At 36.9% G+C, this 20,338-nt stretch overlaps 2 protein-coding genes and 1 long non-coding RNA gene across 5 annotated transcripts; 1 reads left to right on the top strand and 2 right to left on the bottom strand.

Moving 5' to 3' along the window:
* Nucleotides 1–182: 182 nt before the first annotated feature.
* mylipb (myosin regulatory light chain interacting protein b) lies at nucleotides 183–6,274 on the bottom strand. Its single transcript, XM_043260158.1, has 7 exons — nucleotides 6,087–6,274; nucleotides 5,360–5,550; nucleotides 3,034–3,219; nucleotides 2,723–2,920; nucleotides 2,463–2,627; nucleotides 1,554–1,971; nucleotides 183–954 (listed from the first exon to the last, which is right to left on the bottom strand). The coding sequence occupies exons 1-7, from the start codon at nucleotides 6,171–6,173 to the stop codon at nucleotides 823–825; spliced, it is 1,377 nt and encodes a 458-aa protein (XP_043116093.1). The 5' UTR covers nucleotides 6,174–6,274; the 3' UTR covers nucleotides 183–822.
* A 388-nt stretch (nucleotides 6,275–6,662) lies between these two features.
* Nucleotides 6,663–19,577, top strand: dtnbp1a (dystrobrevin binding protein 1a). Of its 3 annotated transcripts, none has more exons than XM_043260160.1 (10): nucleotides 6,663–7,046; nucleotides 7,667–7,720; nucleotides 8,295–8,342; nucleotides 8,496–8,556; nucleotides 8,646–8,778; nucleotides 9,946–10,078; nucleotides 10,812–10,834; nucleotides 16,934–17,089; nucleotides 17,657–17,800; nucleotides 18,841–19,577. In XM_043260160.1, the coding sequence occupies exons 1-10, from the start codon at nucleotides 6,991–6,993 to the stop codon at nucleotides 19,128–19,130; spliced, it is 1,098 nt and encodes a 365-aa protein (XP_043116095.1). In that variant the 5' UTR covers nucleotides 6,663–6,990; the 3' UTR covers nucleotides 19,131–19,577. The 3 variants fall into 3 exon arrangements, with proteins under 3 accessions (XP_043116095.1, XP_043116096.1, XP_043116094.1); XM_043260161.1 differs by having other exon boundaries at nucleotides 8,292–8,342; nucleotides 17,666–17,800; XM_043260159.1 differs by having other exon boundaries at nucleotides 6,664–7,046; nucleotides 8,292–8,342.
* On the bottom strand, nucleotides 17,588–18,958 carry LOC122359929. The gene is made up of 2 exons (XR_006252738.1): nucleotides 18,820–18,958; nucleotides 17,588–17,761 (listed from the first exon to the last, which is right to left on the bottom strand). It is a non-coding gene; the product is annotated as an uncharacterized LOC122359929 (long non-coding RNA).
* Nucleotides 19,578–20,338: the final 761 nt, after the last annotated feature.

The following is a 20,338-nucleotide window of genomic DNA, read 5'->3' as shown; positions in this document are numbered from 1 at the left end:
CTCACTACCTTAAAATGAGACTCTGTACTGTACAGTACACTGTTAGAGAGGTTTTTTATTAATATGAAAAAGGGTGTGTGTGTATAGTGTTGCATAACTAAAGACACGCACAGAAAGATGCAATATGTCTAGAATAAGGTCCTGTAATTAATTCAACAAAACAAAAACATATACCAGGCAGGTATTAAAAGGTGTGTAAAAGCTCTTTATTACAGTACGAAATATTGTTGACATACATGTAAATATGAAAGAGGACATTATTTGATACTTGGACCCTTTTGTAATATAGTGCATAATATACATTTTATGAATACTGCAGCATAGCACTAGAAAGAAACCCTTTCCATGTAATTTAATGAAATGTATTTTCTCAAATATTTGTAAGATAAAACCGTATACACACAGAGACAAATATAAAATACACCTTTTTAAAAATTCATTCTGATATAGAATACAGTTGATGTGGAGTGTTAAGTACTAAATTTGTATTTATTTGTGTGTCCTAATAGTTACTAAACAATCATTAGGAATTTGCTATTGCTGTGTACCATGCATAATATCTGCCTCTCTCAATGGCCTCTAGTACAAAACTGTTTATTCATTTTTATAGCTATAAATAATATGCATACTGTGAAAAATAACAGTATGATTAACAGTAGTACTTTTTTTTTTTTTGAGGTATGTGCAGATAGCCGGCCTCACTCACACTTAAGAACCACTGTAAAATTTATCATACCATTTCTTCCGGACTTTTAAAATAGTCTTAGGGTGTCCATGTATGGTGAGCCGATGTTATCCATCCTACATCTGCCAAATATTTTCTCAATCCATACAATCCCCTCTGGACACACTGAAGGTGGTGGTTTTTGCCTCTGACAGGCCAAGTAGACTGGCACAGGTGGGTAAATAGACATGCTGAACACGATCCACATCTGAACGGCACACTGGACAACACTGATAAGAGAGGAGAAAGAAGAAAAAATATCATTAAATGTTAACACGCCAACATATTCATATTTGAACCTCTGTATTTGTTCTTTATTGTTAAGTTCATTATGCAGTCATGCACCGCTGAACTGATATAAGACTTCTGTGATGTCAGAGGATGAAATTCAAAAGGTCACAGGACTGCCGCTTAACGAGAAATGTCTGATTATCAAGATCTTCAACCGCTAATGGCAGACAGCACATGGCGAGAAATATGTTAGGAGGGTAACCAGAGGTTGTGTAAACCTAAGAGTGTAAGTTCTCTTAATCATTAACTTAACTGGTCAATTTAGATGATTGCTAAACATGAGGGGAAAAAAAAAATATATATCACTTTCTTTTATTTGTTATCAATGTTGCATATGTTGAACATTTTTCACAAGAAAATACCATAATATTCTATGTAATATTGTATCACATTTAATAGAAAATAAATAAATAAATAAATATATATATATGCACACACACACACAACAAATATTTATACATTTAACACAACCTGCATTGATAGGATATATATATAGTTCTAAATGGCACTAATATTGTAGTAATTATGCAATAATCACCTGAAGTTGGTTGGCACAGTTATAGCAGCAGAACATGTGTCCACAAGGACAAAATGCAGCATTGATCTCCTGTTCACAGCACAGAGAGCAGTTCAGGGCCTCTTGTAGCCTTTGGAGCTTCTCCTTCAGAACGCAAGTTTCTCTGCAGCCGACGCACGTCTGTTCCTCCCTTTCAACTTTTGTCTGTCTCAATAGAGAGTTACTGCAATCGTCTCTGAGGCTCCCACGTCCAGTCACAGCCTTCCCTGCATTAAACAGGGCTCGTCGAGCACGGTCATACACTTCTTTGGATGTGCGCTGGATGTCAAAGATATACCTTTTACCAAGGTCAACGCTGTCATTGAGGAAGAGGGATGCCAGGTGGCCCTTGAAGTCACGGCTATATTGCATCTTCACCGAGCTTGTTACAGTGTCACACCTGAAGAGTTCAGTTCAAATAGTGTTATATTAAAAATGCGTAGTTTTAAACTGCTTTATGGTTTATATGTTTATTCATGTTTTAAACACGAATGGAGCCCATGTTTCTGTATTGCAGGAGCTGTGTATATACACACAACCTAGAACATATGCTAATCTTTACATCAGGATGAACTTACAGGAATAGTTCACACAAAAATTTAAATTCTATCATCAAGTACTCAAGCGTTTCCAAACCTGTCTGTATGAATCTCTCTGTTCTGTCAAACTCGTCAAAAAGTTTGTAACCCAGCTGTTTTGGGACACTACTGACTTCCATAGTAGGAAAAAAATTCTATGGAATTCAATTGGTGACCCAAAACAGCCTGGTTGATTAATATATTAATTAAGAATTAAAATTTAATTAATATAACAGCCCCAGTTGAAAATAGTTCCAAAATAGTTTAGTAAAGTTTACTAAAGTACGTTTGCTACAATCATTACAATATTCACCTGTAGAAGGCATGGATTTCTGTGATAGCACGATATAGTCCATTGGCAGCACTGGGACTGATGAACTTTAAAAGCAGAACCACACTGTCCCCGTTGTCTTTTGTAATGGTCACATACACATTCCTTCCAGACTGAGTGGCCATTTGAATGACTGGGTAGATGATTCTGAAAGAAGAAAATGTAGAGGTGATGTTATAGTCATTGATTTTAAATCTCTGAAAGATCAATTGTTTCATGTTTTTGTTTTCATTCATATGCACCTTTCAATAGGAGTGAAATCTGTTTTGCAGACAAACAGGCCCTCTGGCCCGACCCCGATGAGCAGCTCCTGTCCCTCAGAGTCCCGTGCGGAGTGCCACTCGATGCCATAGTAGCTGAGGGATGAAACCAGCTGCAGGGCTTGATATTCCGCTGAAGCCTGACTAACACCCTCCAGTGACTTATGCCTCAAGAAAATACTATAAAAACACAAAGGGCACAAATAAACGCCACTGTTATTCCACACAACTGTCACTTAGAGGAGGAACTGCTTAAGAAGAACAGATGTTGTTCTGACTGAGGGCGCTCTTACTTGTTGATGGTGTCCTGGCTGGGGTCTTGACCGTAGATCTGGGAGTAGCAATAGTTGGCTGTGTTATGGTTGTAATCTCCAAACTCTGCCTGAGCCAGTAACGCACAGAGCTCAATTGCCTGCTCCATGTCCAATCTCAAGCTTCCTTTGAAAAGCTCTTCTTTCACATGCATCAGAAACAAATGTCTGCAGAGCAACCGGAAATGCACGGAAACATTAAATAAATCCATAATTCATAACAAGAAGTCTATTCAATTAGGAACGAGACGCACATTAGTCAAGTCTATATACTTACACACCAGTGTTCTTTTTATTATTATTATTATTATTATTATTATTATTATTATTATTATTATTTTGGATAATAAATGGATAATAAAATTAATGGAAAAATGTGATAAAAAAGTAAAAAGACCAGATTGGTTGAAACCCTATAAACGTGGACATAAAGCAAGCTTCAGCTTGTTACTGAAATGTGCTGAATCATCAGTACAAACTTTAGTGGCCTAAAAAAAAAAAAAAAAAAAAAAACCTTTCTTAACTCCACTTCATATCCATAAAGGCTATTGTATTGTATATAGGCTTATAGGATTATCTATACATATATTTTGATTTTTCAAAAAATATATATGTATCAGTTATAATACAACAGGCATTTGAGGAATGTTCACTTGTATATTTGAGAAAAAGTTTGGTTTACTGCATTGCAATGTATGTTTAACCACACAATTAACACTACAGAGCTTTGGTCATAAAAACTAAGGATTTAAAAATCATCTTACAAACGACATATCACCAGAAGATACAGAGTGACGTCTCATATTTATATGCATTTATCTACATATATGCATTATACATTACAAGCTACCAGATTTTTATTTAATTTTTGCTTAAATACATAACAACATCTAAACCAAATCGAGCATGTCCTTAGTTTGGGCCTCTGAACAAAACTCATGTGTTTCCTTCCTCAAGTGTGACGTCTGTATATATTCTCACCTTACCATACTATATGTATCGAATATCATTCAAAACAAATGTACACTTTCATTTTTTGTTTTATATTTTGTCTAAAAGTTTCCAGAAACTATTCTTTTCCCAATTGTTTTAAATACGCCAGGCTTTTACAGGGTTTACTGAGATGCCGGTGTGTGACAATAACATTGATGTTTAAAGCTTTTCTTATTTATATATTTAAAAAGTTAGATATCTCTCAGAAATACTCGTGAACTGTCGGCCCTCTGATATAATCTAAAAATGAGCTGGCTTGAAGCCAGGTTTACTCAGCAGCCTAAACCCAGTGAACTTTAATAACACAAGCAGACTTGTGACTTCTAGCACATATTTCTGTAACTTGACATAAATCATTTGTACAAGTGAAAACAGGGAAGCAACAGTTTTGTAGATCAAACCTTTTGCCAACTGAATATGTACAGTAGGCCTATACTATACGCTTAGTACTGTAACCTATTAAAGTAACCTATTAAGCCAATATACATTTTAACATAACACAATGAAGTCCACATCCTGCACTATAATAAGTGATCTGTTGACATAATCATACAATTAAAGGCTGAGAAAGAATAACAAAGGCTAAAAGAGAGGGAGCTGGATTTTGTCCCGTCATTGTATAGGATTATGTAACAGGAAGAATCACATTACAGCGCGTTTCAACTCAGAATCAGACATACTGACACCTCCCCACCCCCACCAACAGCCCTCATCCGACGTGACCGAACAGCTCCACTAGACTCTAGTTGGGAACACACTGTACTACCATTGTATTCTCGGCCATCCCACAAAAGCCTTATGCCTAATTTTATTAAACTTCAGGGAACATTTGGGCATGCACACACAGATGTCCTTTAAAAGCCTCCAGAGGAATACTGTTTACCTCAGCAGGCCTACATGAGGCACTCCCTAACTGAAAGAGCGGCGCTTTCAAGAGCAAACACGTACACAGGTAACTCCCAGCCACAGAGGCAGAAGAAAGACATCATAAGAATAGATGCACAGAGATGTGGGTCAAAGTTAAGAGCACAAAACAACAGAAGTGTATGGCATTTTAAAATTTACTGTCACTAAGCACTATAGGCAGCTGCTTCCCGTTTGCGCTCATGAAAAACAACTAGAAAAAACTGAACTCTCATCCACGTGCCTCAAGTTCTCCAAGCTGTGCCACAAATGTGAAACCTGACTGCGGCCACAGACAGATCCTGTTTTTTTTTGCGGTAATGGAAAAACTATGTTCTGTGCATAATTATGCACAAACTATGAGCACTAAGATAGCATTTTGCAACTCATATTCACTTCGGTAGAGTTTCACCTGGTTTGCTCTTGCAGGATTAGATGTGGCTCAACAAAGAACTTGACACGCAGCCTCAGCCTGCAGGGAGACAGGCAGTCCACTTGTTGAGAAATCCTGTTTCTGAGATTCATCCATAAAATCTCGCCTTTTGTACCGGTGAACTGAAGTCCAAAATAATCTACCTCGATGATTCCCATTTTCCGACATATCTGTAGATTTGAAACAAAAACATTAAAAGGTAAATTAGCTTGTTTAATAAGCATGTGCACTCTCCGCTTTGAACAAAAAAAAAAAAAAAAAAAAGCTGGGACTAGGGCTCTTAGCACCCCTCCTCCTTTAGATAGACAAGACATATTACATAAGAGGGACTTTTGAAGTGTAATATGGTATGAGAGAACACCTGCTTTAAAAGTGAATAGCTGATGTACAAATAATTGTACAAAAGAATGGGGTTGAGTTCTTGCGATCTTTGTTTGTGCACTTTACCATAAAAGTGAATTCTAACAGTAGAAAAGTCACAGATGTTGTGATAATCCATCAAAATAACTTAAATGCAACTTTTTTAAAAAAGTCATGATTTTAAACAACATAAAACTTCTAAACAGTAGTTTGTCGTGACATTAATGATCATACATTGCGTTTGTGTCTTGTATGTGATGCTAATGTGATACTTAAAACAGGATTAGATAACTTTAACAACCTAAACTTGAAATTGATATTTGAAACGTGAATTCCCGACACGCACCTTATTGAGAATGTCCTCTCCATTTGCTTTTGGGTCCACCTCCACTTCCAGAACCACCGAGTCTGGACGAGTTATGTGGCATAACATGGTGAATGCAGTTATTCTTTTGCACACAGTCCAGGATAGCGGAGAGAAGGTCCCGTGGCTCACGAGGCTGGCTCGCACCCCATTGGAAAACCAGCGAGGGCAGGTTTTTGAAACCCTGCTTCTACTCAAGGATCCGCCTCTCCGTTATCTGACGTCCGATTCGCGAATCATTCTTTTGACAGGTTCTTTTTAATGATTCGAACGAACTGATTCGCAAAGCGTTTGTCACGCACTCGTCGTCATCCAACCATTTATGTATAAGAAGAAAAGAAATTGTGTTGTTCTTTCTCAAGGTCTTGCCAATTTACATTGCATTGCACAGGGATATTTTAAAGCATGAAACTCAAATTTGAACACAAATAATATTTTAACAATTGAACAATATAGCTGTATACGATTATATTCAACCAGTTCATTGAAACGAAAAGTATACTGAACCGATTCGCTGAAGTGAATTAGAGAATCGCTGAACAAGCCTTCAGTCACTTTCACTCTCAGTTAGGGGGCGTGTGTTTGACTAGTACAGGAAGAACACACGTTAGTACAGCTTTCTGACAGACAAAGGAATAGCAATTTTAATTTCAGATAAACTCGATTTGATAATAATATAATGACCCAAATCCACGGAGAAGGCAAAACAGCGGCTGCATGAATAAGCCAACTAGTCCTGCAGACAGAGCAAAGCCCACAGCGGGACATTGGGACATTGTCATCTGACAAAGGATGACTGAAGCCCTCGTGAAGGACTGTAAGCAAACACAGATCTAATCTAAATGTCATCCATGCATGCATAGAAGGATTAGAGCAGCTCAAGGACATGTTCGAGAATTTCAGAGAGAGACTGCAAACGGTGCAGCAGGACTTCACATCAGGGTATGTATTTACTGCCTGGCTGCTTTCACACTCTAGGGTCTTAATAAGATGGTGAGGTAGCAAAATTAGGTGACCTTTAGAACCTGTACAGGTATTACACAATATTGACACAACTTTTGCTTTGGCTTGTGTCCACTATTCAGCGGATATCCGAGAACTGGATGCTAGCTAATTAGCCCGCTAATCATCTCGCTTACCACAAAGTGTGCAGTTTCTTTATGTTATAGATATTCACAAAACAACTAAAAAATAACGGGTATAAAAACCAAGTGTGCTTAGCGATGTACTTTTGTGGGATGAGGGACACATTCGAGATGTTCAGTGTTGAGAAGTTAGCCGCATGCTAACAACTGCAATCTGTACTAATAACTTCCAGCTGACCGTCATGTGATGGGCGAGACGGTATCTCTACTTCTCTCACATAAAGCATTTTTTTTCTTTTAACACGTTATAAACGTAAATATCTACAAATTACAGTAGGCGCAGTAATAAACCGAGCAAACGTAAAAAAAAAAAAAAAAAAAAAAAAATTAGGTAGTAGGACACAAATACAATATAGTAGTTTTGTACCTTGGCCTGTTATTTAGACATTTACTGTCTCATATTTTAAAACATTTCAGAATCAAGACCCTAAGTGACAAATCCAAAGAGTCGAAAGTGAAGAAGAAACAAAGGTAAGCTATAGCAAAAAACATTTCTGTGCAGTATAATGCAATGTAATATAATACATATAAAAAGCTTTAGAATTTTTCTGGACCAAAAAATTCAATTATGAATATCACAAATTATTATCGTGATTGACAGAAGACGCCCACCAAGATGTCATGCAATATAACAATAGTTAATGTAACAAAAATCTTTTCAGGCATATTTAGGGCAGGAATAATCAAATTACATTTAAAGAGAAGGATCAAAGGATTACAGCCCCCCAAAATGAATTTCTTGTCATTTTAAATCTTTACAAATGATCCTTCAAACCACAAAGTTTTACTTGACATTTTAATTCGTTAAAATATAATACAACTTTGTCATATAGTATATATTTATTATATAGTTTTAACAAATATATTTTACCCAGAAATATTTGACACTTTACTTGCATTTAATGCGCTTTCTATGTATAAAATGCAAGCGTCAGATTGTATGTCTGATCTTTGACATTTTTGTATGTTTTAAATATTATATTTTCTATTGTTTTATATGTATATATTAATTTGTACACATATTTTGTATGCATTCTCCCAGAAGAGATGAATACTTTCCGCAATATTCTGCTGGAGTTGAGTTGCTCAGCCGGTAAGTTAATTTACATTTTTCAAGAAATGTCAACAAAAATGTCAATGCAATGGAATCCATTTAAAGAGTCGAGGCAATGTTTTTATAAATACCTGAAGTTGATAAATGTATTCATAACCACGTTTTGTGTTTTATGGCCTTTGTCTTCACCAGATATGAAGACACTTGGGTGGCTCTTCGTAAACGGGCCAAAGAGTGTGCTAAGGCAGGGGAAGTAAGTTCACACGTCGAACTCTGTGCAGTTGAGGGTTTGTGGTGCTGTAACTACGGTAACGAAACTCTGTTCTTGTCCTTGTTTGTGAGACGGTGGACGGGGAAGTCGTGATGCTGTGCGCTCACTGGGAGAAGAGACGAGGAGCAGTGCTGGAGCTGCAGGAACAGCTGCAACAGATCCCTGCTTTCCTCTCGGACCTGGAGACTATCACCTCACGGATCGGTGAGACTTTCACAAACAGTCATCACGCAATAAGAATCCCATGCAATGACAAATCTGAGACACTCATCATTAGAGATATTAATAATATTATCTCATTTTGATTCACTGACAAATTTTCCACTCTCCCGTAGTTCTCAAAACTCATTTGTACTTCCATGTATTAGAACTTTATCCCCAGCTGACACAATGTTTCTTGTCTTGCCAAATTCGAATATAATATAACGTAAGCTGCTGCGAAAGGACGGATTATCAGTGAATTATGACCTAAATTTTCACATGTCCATCATAAAATCTACGATCAGTTCAGAAAATGTTATATAAACTACTTTTCATGTGAAATCGGTGCATATTGTACTTCTGATCTGGCCTTTAAATGGAGCTTTTAATGTGACAGTAGAGAAATCAGATCACCTTGACTGCCTTTGCAGAGCATTTGTCTGCGCACAAAGCTTCCCACTCTGTGTGTAACTGTGATACAGGGCGGTAATGAGAGTGATTCCTGTGGAGCTCCATCTGCTGATGTCAGTCGCTGTTGTTCATGCTGTAACATTGCACCTATTGGCTTCAGGCATTAATCTTCAGACTTGGCTCTCTTACGAAATGCATTGTGTAGTTGGAGACTAAACAATAGCCAGATAAAGTCTAGTGTATGCTCTGATCGTTCATTTGTTATGAGCTCTTTTTGCTGTGGTTTGTTTTTTTGTTTTTTTTTGTGGAGTTTTGGACAAAATGTTTTCTGTGTAATACTGTATGTGGGCTACTCCTAGTTAATTTAACTGTGATGCATTTCTCTGGACTGGAAGATTAAAAGAAACAGCAATTATTGGAAATACAGAGAGAACTTTAATCGTAATGGATTTATATCAAGGTCTATTTTTAATGTTGCCACTTGGTGGTGTTATGTAGCCGTGTGAAGTCCAATTCGCTCGGACTCCCAACTATTTGCCTTTATGTCAGTTATTATTCACTGTTTAGACTGAAATATAATGAGCATTACTGACTGTACTTAATGGAAATGACAAAATATACCTCGCATCCTAATCAAACCTGTAGAACTCATTTTCTAGTAGTAATAGTACAAGCTTCCGGTCTGATCGGATGTGCACATTATTGTACATATTAATTTCTTTAACATGAATCTTATTAGTCTTTCCTGCTTTTGCCCAGCTCATCTGGAGGCTGACTTTGAGGAGATGGAGAGTCGTCTGCTGTATCTCGAGGATCTGTGTGCTCAATGTGAGCATCAGCGTTTCAAGCACTTTCAGATCCTGCAGCTGGAAAACTATAAGAAGAGTAAAAGGTAAAAACAGTGTCTATGTGCTCCTAAATAAAGCCCAAGACAGTTTGATGCGCCCTTTATGTCTTTTAAATCACAGTAAGTGCAGAACATGAAGGATCCGCCTATCAAGGCTTTGCCCCTTTAACTTAATGAAACGGAAGAACATAGTGTGTCCTTTAGGCAACATTTTGCACACTGGCGATATTGAGAACATATTAGAGCACTGAGTAAGAATCTGTGGAACAAGCAATATGACACCTGCTGTTTAGTGTTCATCATTACGGTGCAGCTGCAAGAGGATTTGCATGGAATCAGTGAATAACCGCACGCTGATATAGGTTTGATGAAAAACACTCAAATATCCTTGTAGTCTATAAAAAAGCACAAACAAAATGTAGGTTAAAGGCAAGCATGTATGTGCATTGTATAATCTTACAGGCATCTGTGCTTCTTTTGAAGCTGCGTGTGCTTACTGTTTCAGCCTGCAGCTAAATACATCATACATCTCTAGCTTTGCCCAGTGAGTTGGAAAGCAGCTGGGCTCAGTTCTCGGTGCCCTTCTCCTTCTGCGTGTGGGTATTCATTAGTACAAACACACAGATGCAAAAGTTGTCAGTGCCAGTGAAATGCTGCAGCCTCTTTATCTCAGGAATCTGGGCCTGTTTTAAATGGGGCAGACTTAATGTGACATCTGGTGAGAACTTGTGCTATGTAATATTTGTACGTCAATGTAACCCCTCTATTTGTTTTCTAGGAAAGAGCTTGAGTCTTTCAAAGGTAAGAGATATGTTTTTTCTTAATCCCACATACAACCCATATATATATATATATATATATATATATATATATATATATATACACACACACACACACACACACACACACACACACACACACACACACACACACACACATACACACACACATATATATGTGTGTATATATGTGTGTGTGTGTGTGTATATATATATGTGTGTGTGTGTGTATATATATATATATGTGTGTGTGTGTGTGTGTGTGTGTGTATATATATATATATATATATATATATATATATATATATGTATGTGTGTGTGTGTGTGTGTGTGTATATATATATATATATATATGTATATGGATATATATGTATATATGTATATATATATATATGTATATATATATATATATATGTATATATATATATATATATATATATATATATATATATATATATATATATAATGTGTGTATATTATACACACATAAAACGTTGTTGTTAACATGGATAATAATACAATTAGTGATTTCTGAAAGATAAAGTGTCACATGGTCACATTTTTGTGTTTGCCATCACAGAAATAAAATTAAAATATATATAAAAATAAATACATCATAAAACTATTTCACAATATTGTTTTACCCTATAGTTTCATCAAATAAATACAGCATTAAAACCTTCTTTTGAAGACTAGAATTCTCCACAAACTCCACAAACAGGCTTTTTGATTATGGATGATTATTTATATAATGATTTATTGTAAAACATTAGAATTTAGTATATTTATTTATATATATTTTATTAAATATTATATATATATATATATATATCTGTCCTTGTCTATTATGCATAAGAAGTATTTTAAACTAGTTTAGTAAAAGGAACAAGTCATAGATGACTGACAAAAATCTATTTTTTCATTTTAATTTAAGGGTATAAACAAGAACAGTCAGAGAGAGAGAACAGTAGTTTCTCATTTGATGGATGTTTAGGGTTTCAGAGGGATGCATAGGATACACAGTTTAGTCTTTTTGTAGATTATTTTAGCATGTTTATTTACCGCATGAAGCTGATTTAGTGCTCAACATTGAGAGTAACTGGTTAGTAATTACCCAGGCGATACTAATTAACCTCAGGGAGGGCAAAACTGCTCCAGTGAGTGGCCACTGCTGTCTTTATTTGGTCTCATGATGCCATTAATTCCACACTGACCTCCAGGGGGAGGCTGCCTGCTCCATCTGTTCATACCTACAGTCCAGTATAAATAACAATCGCTTTTATCATCTTAGCTCCTCGATGGATCAGGTAGAGATTGTACTAAATAGAAATTGCCTTGAGGCGAATGTGCATCGTTTACCAATCCATGCCCTTTATTTACAGAAAATTCTCATTTTAGAGATTTTGTAATAGTTAAAAATAAAGGGTAATATATATATACATTTTTTGTTTTTATTTTTTTATTGTTTCACTGAGAAAATGGTAAAGACTGTTTATAACACTTCCTTTGGTACGTAGGTGGTGTTGCTTGAGATTGGCTCGTCTTTTGTGTGGGCAGTGTGCTCAAGACTTCACACCTTATACTCGATTATTTATTTATTTAGCTTTTAAACTTATTATTTGTTTCTATTAATTCATTTTTCCTGTCTGTGAGCAAGGGAGCTGCTCTTTGCAGTGGAAAATGCAGCTTTAATAGATTTATCGTTAACTGGAGTTTCAGAGAAAATGTATTTCTTAGTCAGGTTGCAGTGTTTTTGGGCACTGACTAACTGGTTATTCATCTAATACTGACGTCTCGTTCTCTAGTTGTACCGTAAGTGTATCATAAGTGTAGTATACGGTAGAAGGTCAGTAGATTAATCCCAGATCACGGGGCGATGAAGGCAAATATCTGACATGAAACTACAGTTTTCTATAGACCCTCACCCCTGCAGGTTTGTGAATGGTACGTTCCCTGCTTTCCTCCTCACTCCAGCTGCATCTCTAGCTCTGTGTCCCTGAGCAAGCAATGTCTCAGCATTCCTGGCCATAGAAGAGCTGCTCGTGGAATACAACCAGCAGCAGAATATAAGATGTTAATTTAGCCGTTCTTCAGATTGACTTGAACTGCAGTCTCTGGCGTATCGGTCCTGCTTTCAGCTCAACCGCACTCTTCAAGGAGAAATACAAAATGTCCACGTCGGGAACTCTGGACAGCAGCATGAGAGATTCTTGTAGGTTTCCAGGCACTCTTTTTTTTATTTGTAAGGTTAATTTGACGTGCCAATGTATCGCAGTTCTGGCAGTGTGTCAACAGATCTGAATTGGTGGTTTGCAGTCATTGTTTGTCATCTTTGGGTTTGGCAGGCTTTAGTAATGGAATTTCGGCACAGATTAGGATGCCTACAGTGGCTTTTGTGTCTGTTTGCCTTTTCAGTACCAGCCGTCATAATGCAAGCCTGTGCAGTGCATAGAATTAAACTTTTAGATGAGACTTTATGGACGCCTCAAATCTAGAAATCTGTGCAAAAGACCTTGTCACGAATAGCAAGTTGTTGTAGTTATTAACTTTAAGTTGGGGTTATCTTTGCTCTGCTGCGTGTGGAGAGTATCGCTGCAGTATGATGTTTGCTTAACTCGTATGCCTTCATGCTTCTGTTTTGACTTGTAAATTGGGGTTTAAATGAATTGTAGATCTGCAGCCTCTAGGTGGCTCAAGCGGTACAGTCTCATAAAGTTATCGCAGAGATTCAGCATTCGTTAGCGAGCATTGGCATCATTAGCTGTAATGAGAAAAATTATTACAATGGAGTGACAACATACAAATGACATTAAATTAATGCCGTTGTTGGGACAATATGTATTTTGTTTTCAATGTGCATGTGACAGTATTGTAAAAAAATCTAAATACAAGTTAATCCAAAGTAATTAGTCCAAGAATGTTATGGAAAAAAATGTCTTAAATATCTTAATTTTATGTTTTAATTACCCAAGTGTGGTGTTTAATTATAAAAAGTAGCAAAAGCAGGAGACACAGTTAAGCAAAACAAGCCAAATGTATTGTAGTATGCTAGAGTATATATCCATTGTTATATATTAGATGTCATCACAATAACATAACTAGAGATGAATTAATAAGAATTATACATTTGTCTGTAATGCCATGTGCTGTGCAAACTCGTGGTTATAATGCAAACGCATATTTGAATGTCTAAGAATACCTTAAAGATAATTTCAAAGACCGTAGCTCCTGATTTGTGAGAGTGTGGACGTTTCTTATTGTGTGGCTCCTATTGGTTTAAGAAATACAGTAATAAAAGGATCTACTCATAGAAACCAGGGTGTATTTATAGCTCATTGTCCATTCTAATCGAGTGCAGTTGGACAGATGACTAATACTGAACCATTCATGTGTTGAATGATCTGTCCGTCACAAAGACAGTGTTTGCACATTCTTCTCTCTGCTTCCTCTTCCTGTTGCTGGATTCTGGGGTTATGTTCTGTGCGTCAGCTCATTAGAATGAGCCATTAACCTGTCTGGCCTTAAGGCCGAACCTGCATTACTATCCTCAGCCAGATGCTCCACTGATTAGCTGCAAGATGCCTCATCTTTGATCAGCACGCTTATATTTGTTTCACGCTCCATTTTCCTAAAAGAAGATTGACAGAGATTTTCTGGAAATTGTCACCGGTGAAATTTCACTGCGAGTAGATTATGAAACTGTGTTGTTGGAGTCTCAGCTGTGGCTTTCTGCGCATTGCCTTTCTCAAACGTTCGTAACATGTTTTCTTCTTTCCTGAGGAACGCGTGTGTGTGGAGGATGTGACAAGTGTGATCAGAGCGCCTGGGGCTCATCCCGTGCCGTCATCTATCATTAGCTGTCACACACACGCAACGGAAAATGTGACGAAAGGCACGGCTTATCCCCGCAGATTCCGTTCTTTCATGCCGTATCCATGATTTAGTTCTTGTGGACATGGAATTATTCAAGGAGGAGGAAGCTATCGCATTCTCATTCATCTCAATGGCACTTGCTTAAATGGCGTTGAAGCTCTTAGCTGTTTTTTTTTTTTTTTTTGCGCCAATCACCTGAAGCTCAAATGCATGAAAAAAAAAACTGCTGTATTCGTGGGGTATTAAGAACAGTCTCGGTTCTTTCATTAGTAGCTATCTTGATCTGTGACGATAATAATAAATTAATTTCACGTATGTAGAGCCCTTCAAATAAGTTGAGTAATCTACTATAATTATTAAATAATGGAAGTGTAATTAGAAATAAACTACCAGATGAGTTTGGTGTAATTACATTATTTTTAAAATAAATTTATACCAAAATTAGCATACATTTGATTAGAAATGCAGCTTTTAAAATAATTTGGACCGACCCGCTAACTTTTGAATGACAGCATTAGGCATTTTTCATACACCTTGGTTTAAAATCTTAATAATAAGAAGAGGAGTTATGCTATTGTCATTCATTTCACGCAAATTACCATAAAATTAGCATAAAATCAAAACAAATACTTTTTAAACTCCTAAACCAGGTAGTGTGAATTACTGTGAAGAAACTGAATAATGATGGTCCTGCTGTGAAATATCAATTTGACAAGCGTTAGAGGTTGAAGCATCAGAGGAGTATGTCAACCGACCATCATTTGCTATCTTGAAACATAAACATTCATTTAATTTTAAATCTGCTTGCATCAACTTCATTTGCATGATTTAGCCTACAAATATTGTGCCAAAATGAGCAACAATGGTTTCCCAGTGAGCATGCTTGCATTCAGCCCAGCACTTTTATTTAACGCTGTTCAACCAGCATCTGTTTAAAAGAATGTGTGACAGGACTGTGGTTAAGACCACATCCTAATAACAGAGGCGCAGTTCACCTCTTCATCAGTGACCTCTTTTCTTCACACAGTACACAGAAGGATTATGATGGTGGGCAGTGCCTGCCCATACAGTGTTTGATGGTGCTTTTTGCACACTTGCATGCGTTTAAAGTTGCTTCTTTACAATGCAGGGTGATTGCTGACCATGTCGTGTTTCATTCTAAAAAGATGCGTCTAGGATATGTCACCGTAAGCTTTGGCAGGATGTTTGTACCGTATCTTTTTAAGAGTACATCACACTCATAGACACCACAGCGAGATTCAAACAGCACAGGCAAACTTCCTGCTTTTCAGAGAAGAGCATGCACTTCCTGTGAAAGATAAAAGATTTTAACTGCATCTTGTATCACTTACGCTCTTGTTCCACTCGCAGAAACAAGTGTTGCTTCCCCCCCCACTACTAGAAAGCTTTATATTCTGTGGTAAGTTGGCAGCTTGATGCTTGTGTAGGATCTTGATCTTTGATGTAGAAAGGATGTTTGGCTGTGTATGCAGTGTTATCTTAAAGGTCAGATTATCAGAGGTTTGGTTTAGTTATTGCAGTGTGTCTTGTCAAATGCATACCGGAGCTGGCATTTTAATGATGTTAGAACATGTGTGTGTTGAGCTGAATACTAGAGATCTCAGTAGTTATTATTATTTTATCTTTAAATGTGTTTTTAGAAAGCAACTGGTTAAAAAAACACTAGGGTTTCGAGAGCGCAACATTTCATAACAATTATAATTCTAAAACAGAAATTACTTAACAAAATTTTGGGGTCAGTTTTTTTTTGTTTGTTTGTTTGTTTTTAAATTCAGCAAGCATGCTTTAAATTGGACAAAGGCTTTTGCATTGTTCTTAATAATATTTCAAATAAATGTTCTTTTGAACTTTGTATTCATTAAAGAATCTTGAAAAAATCTGTTTCCAACAAATATTAAACAGCAACCAACTTCAACTAAGATATTTTTGTAACTTTTTATTTATGCCTTTCCAACATTTGTACATTAAATTAGAGCAAGTTATATCAATATTACATTACATTATACACATATTTTGATTTATGTTAATTTAAATTCTATTCAATTGCAGTAAGCAAATGTTGCATGTTTTTGCATAAATTCTCTGAGGGTTAATCCACTTCCCTTTTCCAGTTCAATTTGTGCTTCCATCCCCCATCTCTCTCTCTCTCTCTCCCTCTCTCCCTCTCTCTCTCTCTCTCTCTCTCTGTCATTTTGTAACCTACTTGGTGTTTTATGTCTCTCTTTAGCGGAGCTCGATGCAGAACATGCCCAGAAAGTGCTGGAGATGGAGCATGCGCAGCAGGTCAAGCTAAAGGAGCGTCAGAAGTACTTTGAAGAGGCATTTCAGCAAGACATGGAGCAGTACCTCTCCACAGGATACCTCCAGATCACCGACAGGAGAGGTCAGTGTCTTATTTTCGAAGGACCACTTCTACACATACTTGTTCAAATAATGCTCTTAACAACCCTTTTTCTTTCCATCTTTACTCTCCTTGTGTAGAGTCGTATGTGTTTAGTGGTTATTGGCGAACACATACGGAAATAAACAGTATTTTTGAAATCAAAATGCGATTTGTTCTGGGTTTTTTTTTTTGTAAACTTCAGAAAATAACAGCAAAATAGTTTGAATTAAAGCCGCCCTATATGATGTGCCGCTCAAGGCTCCTTCCTTTCCTTCATGAATATTTTAACGTACTGTTACTATGTTAAATGGGAGGTTAAAGCGCTCGAGCAAGGATGTTGATGCTAAACTGATGGTCTTCTCTTTCCTCTCTCCTGAATTAATGCTGCCCTGATGTGTGAGGTACTCTATGCTTTCCCCTGCATCTTCTTTGTCCTAGGCCCCTCTTCATGTGTCAGTCTGTTCACTGTATTGTGAAATTTTCTTGTATATTCTGTGGTTTTGAAGCTGGTTTGGTGTTAGAGTTGTCAAAGTGTAGGATTATAATTTCTTTCTTTCTCTGGGGCAGATCCATTAGGCAGCATGTCTTCAATGGAGGTGAATGTTGATCTCCTGGAACAAATGGATCTCACGGATGTGTCCGATCACGAGGCGCTCGATGTCTTCCTGAGCTCTGTAGGGGAAGAGAGCAACGCTCGGTCTCCTGACACAGGTTTTTTTCACGTTTGTTATGGAACAAACACAAAAATGTGCAAAAATCTGAATCACTTTTATTGGCAAAATGCGCTCATACACAAGGAATTTCAAATCTCAGTACCTCAAAAACAATTTACGCAGTTATATGAGGAAAAATAGAATAGTGGTGGTGCAGAGATGTTGTTTGTGCAGGTATAAAAATATAAAAGTAGGTGGCATAAGTATATATAGAACATATTGCACTCAGTAGAATTGGTGTAATATGGAACATGTTCATAATAGAGATGGCTTGTGGAAAGAAACAAGACCCAAAACATATAAGAAAAAAACTCAATTTGTTTTGATGTGTTTGGATTTTTCCACACTAGCACAATTAGATTGTAGGACATACCCGATCCAAACCCTATTTGTAAATGTGTTTTTAAAAAAGATCTATTTGTAGATGTATTTCAGTTTGAACTGTGTGTCCTTACTTCTCAGGATTAGAATACACTAATATTAAAGTTTTATACTAGTTTGTGCAAATAAGTGTGTGCGTAAATGTGTGTGTGTATATATATATATATATATATATATATATATATATATATATATATATATATATATATATATATATATATATATATATATATATAAACCAAAATCGGTTGTTATAAGGTTGTTATAAGGTTGTTATAAAGGTATAGAAAAAGGGTAAGATTTATCATTATTTTAGCATTACTTAATTTCTTTTAATTTCTGAGAAATATAGCTGCCAATAAAAGGCTAACACTTTTTTTTTTTTTTTTACTGAAATGTTTCTTAAGCACCAAATCAGAATGATTTATGGATCATGTGAGAATGAAGTAATATAGAACTGACTTTTTACTCCCTAGTTTAATACTAATAGTAGTGGTTTAATGATTCCTCCAGATACTGCAGATACTCAGAAAGTGTGCAGATTTTGTGGCTGCGAACACATTACCGTGTCTTTTACAGCATGCACTTCACAGGACTAATTAATATTCTGAAATAGGTGGCGCGACACATTTTAACCTTGTTCTGTCTGTTGGGCAGGTGGTCCGGTTCTGGAGCCCGGCTCGTCCCCCTCAGAGATCAGCCTGAAGGTGCCCTCACAGACCGATCCACGGCACACCGTCTCCTCCGTCTCGTCCTCCTGCACCGACACCATCAGCGGCGTGACCGAGGGCCCGGATGAAGAGGACGCTAGCGAGGAGAGCTGCAGCGGAGACTCTCCACTGGTCCAGTCAGATGAGGAGGAGGTACATGCTGACACAGCCCTCGTGGGCCTCCCAGAAACAGAGCCGCTCAAAAGCTCAGATGACAGCGACACACAGGCCCCCTAGTGGCCATGGATGGCAAACGCACTCGTTTCAGTGGCTTTCTGGACGAAAACCTGTTTTACATCAAGGCCCAGAAGAGTGCCAGATGAAAGACCTGCCAGATGTTTCTTCATGGCTTAATGCGGCACTTTAAGATGAAGATTTTGGAGCCTTATAGAATGCTGTTTGTGCTCAGCCTAGAGAGCACTTCTTTCTGACTTTTAGCACTGTGATTTTTTTTGTTTTATTCTTTCCCAATACAAAAAAAAAGCCAATGTACGACACAGTTCTTCGTATTACCTATTGCATCAGAATTATAATAATAAACATTTTACAGTGTTCCCGCTAATATCACTGATGTATGTTGCATGAATTTGTAACGCAGAGCTCATTTTTGCATATGACATTATCGAGCCGATCGAAAGACTCTGAAATACAATAAATATACCTTGAAATAAGACGAGCCTCAAAGATGGTCTCCGTGTAGGACTGATATTTCATATCACAGTGATCTAAAGCAAATATCTTCCACCAACGACTTCACAGAGTCTCTGATATAAAAATAGCTGGGAACATTTGGACCATCTGTGGTTACAGAATTTACGTACAGCAAGCTGTTGCTCTCAAACCCGATTACCTCTGGGGAAAAACACTAGTTATCACGGTAAGTGCAGTGAAATGAAGGCAGCTAAAATGAGTAAAATCTGACGGCACGGCCTTTAATAACAAATGACCAGAAGAACAAGGGATGTGTGAAAAGTTAGTCTCGTGCTCGCAGAGAGGAGGCTGCATTTTGTTTGAACCACAATGCATTGATAAATGGTTATAATTAAAAATAAAAATGTCACTTTGGTGCTCAAGAAACATTTCTTAGTATTGAAGACTTTGTGGAAACCGTGAAACATAAGCTTTTCATAAAAAAAGCACAAAAGGGCAAGCTTTTGTAACTGTAGAATTAGTCACTTTTCATCAGATGAATGCATGCATGCATGCTGAATAAAAATATTAAGTGTTTTAAAGAAATATGAAAAATACAAATTAAAAGAATTTACAACAACAATAAGGTTTCATTTGCTAACTTCATGTAAAATGTACTTTTTGGGAAGGGGTAAAGTTCATACTAAATGTTCAAATCAACGGTAATATTAATGTACCTACGCTAACACAGACTAACAGTTGTATTATTTTATTTCTGTTATAAACACATACCTGCTTTTTAATTGTGCATGCTC

The sequence above is a fragment of the Puntigrus tetrazona genome, chromosome 16 (genome assembly GCF_018831695.1).
Source record: "Puntigrus tetrazona isolate hp1 chromosome 16, ASM1883169v1, whole genome shotgun sequence".
NCBI classification, from domain to species: Eukaryota; Metazoa; Chordata; class Actinopteri; order Cypriniformes; family Cyprinidae; genus Puntigrus; species Puntigrus tetrazona.
This window is presented reverse-complemented; position numbering and strand designations above follow the sequence as displayed.

Excerpts from the sequence above, each read along its gene's own strand:
- mylipb (XM_043260158.1), bottom strand. The coding sequence starts at position 6,173 with ATGTTATGCCACATAACTCGTCCAGACTCGGTGGTTCTGGAAGTGGAG. Across the intron at positions 3,220-5,359 it reads ATCCTGCAAGAGCAAACCAG|ACATTTGTTTCTGATGCATG; the intron begins GTGAAACTCTAC and ends GTTGCTCTGCAG. Across the intron at positions 2,921-3,033 it reads AGCCAGGACACCATCAACAA|TATTTTCTTGAGGCATAAGT; the intron begins GTAAGAGCGCCC and ends GTGTTTTTATAG.
- dtnbp1a (XM_043260159.1), top strand. The coding sequence starts at position 6,991 with ATGTTCGAGAATTTCAGAGAGAGACTGCAAACGGTGCAGCAGGACTTC. Across the intron at positions 8,343-8,495 it reads GGAGTTGAGTTGCTCAGCCG|ATATGAAGACACTTGGGTGG; the intron begins GTAAGTTAATTT and ends TGTCTTCACCAG. Across the intron at positions 17,090-17,656 it reads CCAGATCACCGACAGGAGAG|ATCCATTAGGCAGCATGTCT; the intron begins GTCAGTGTCTTA and ends TCTCTGGGGCAG.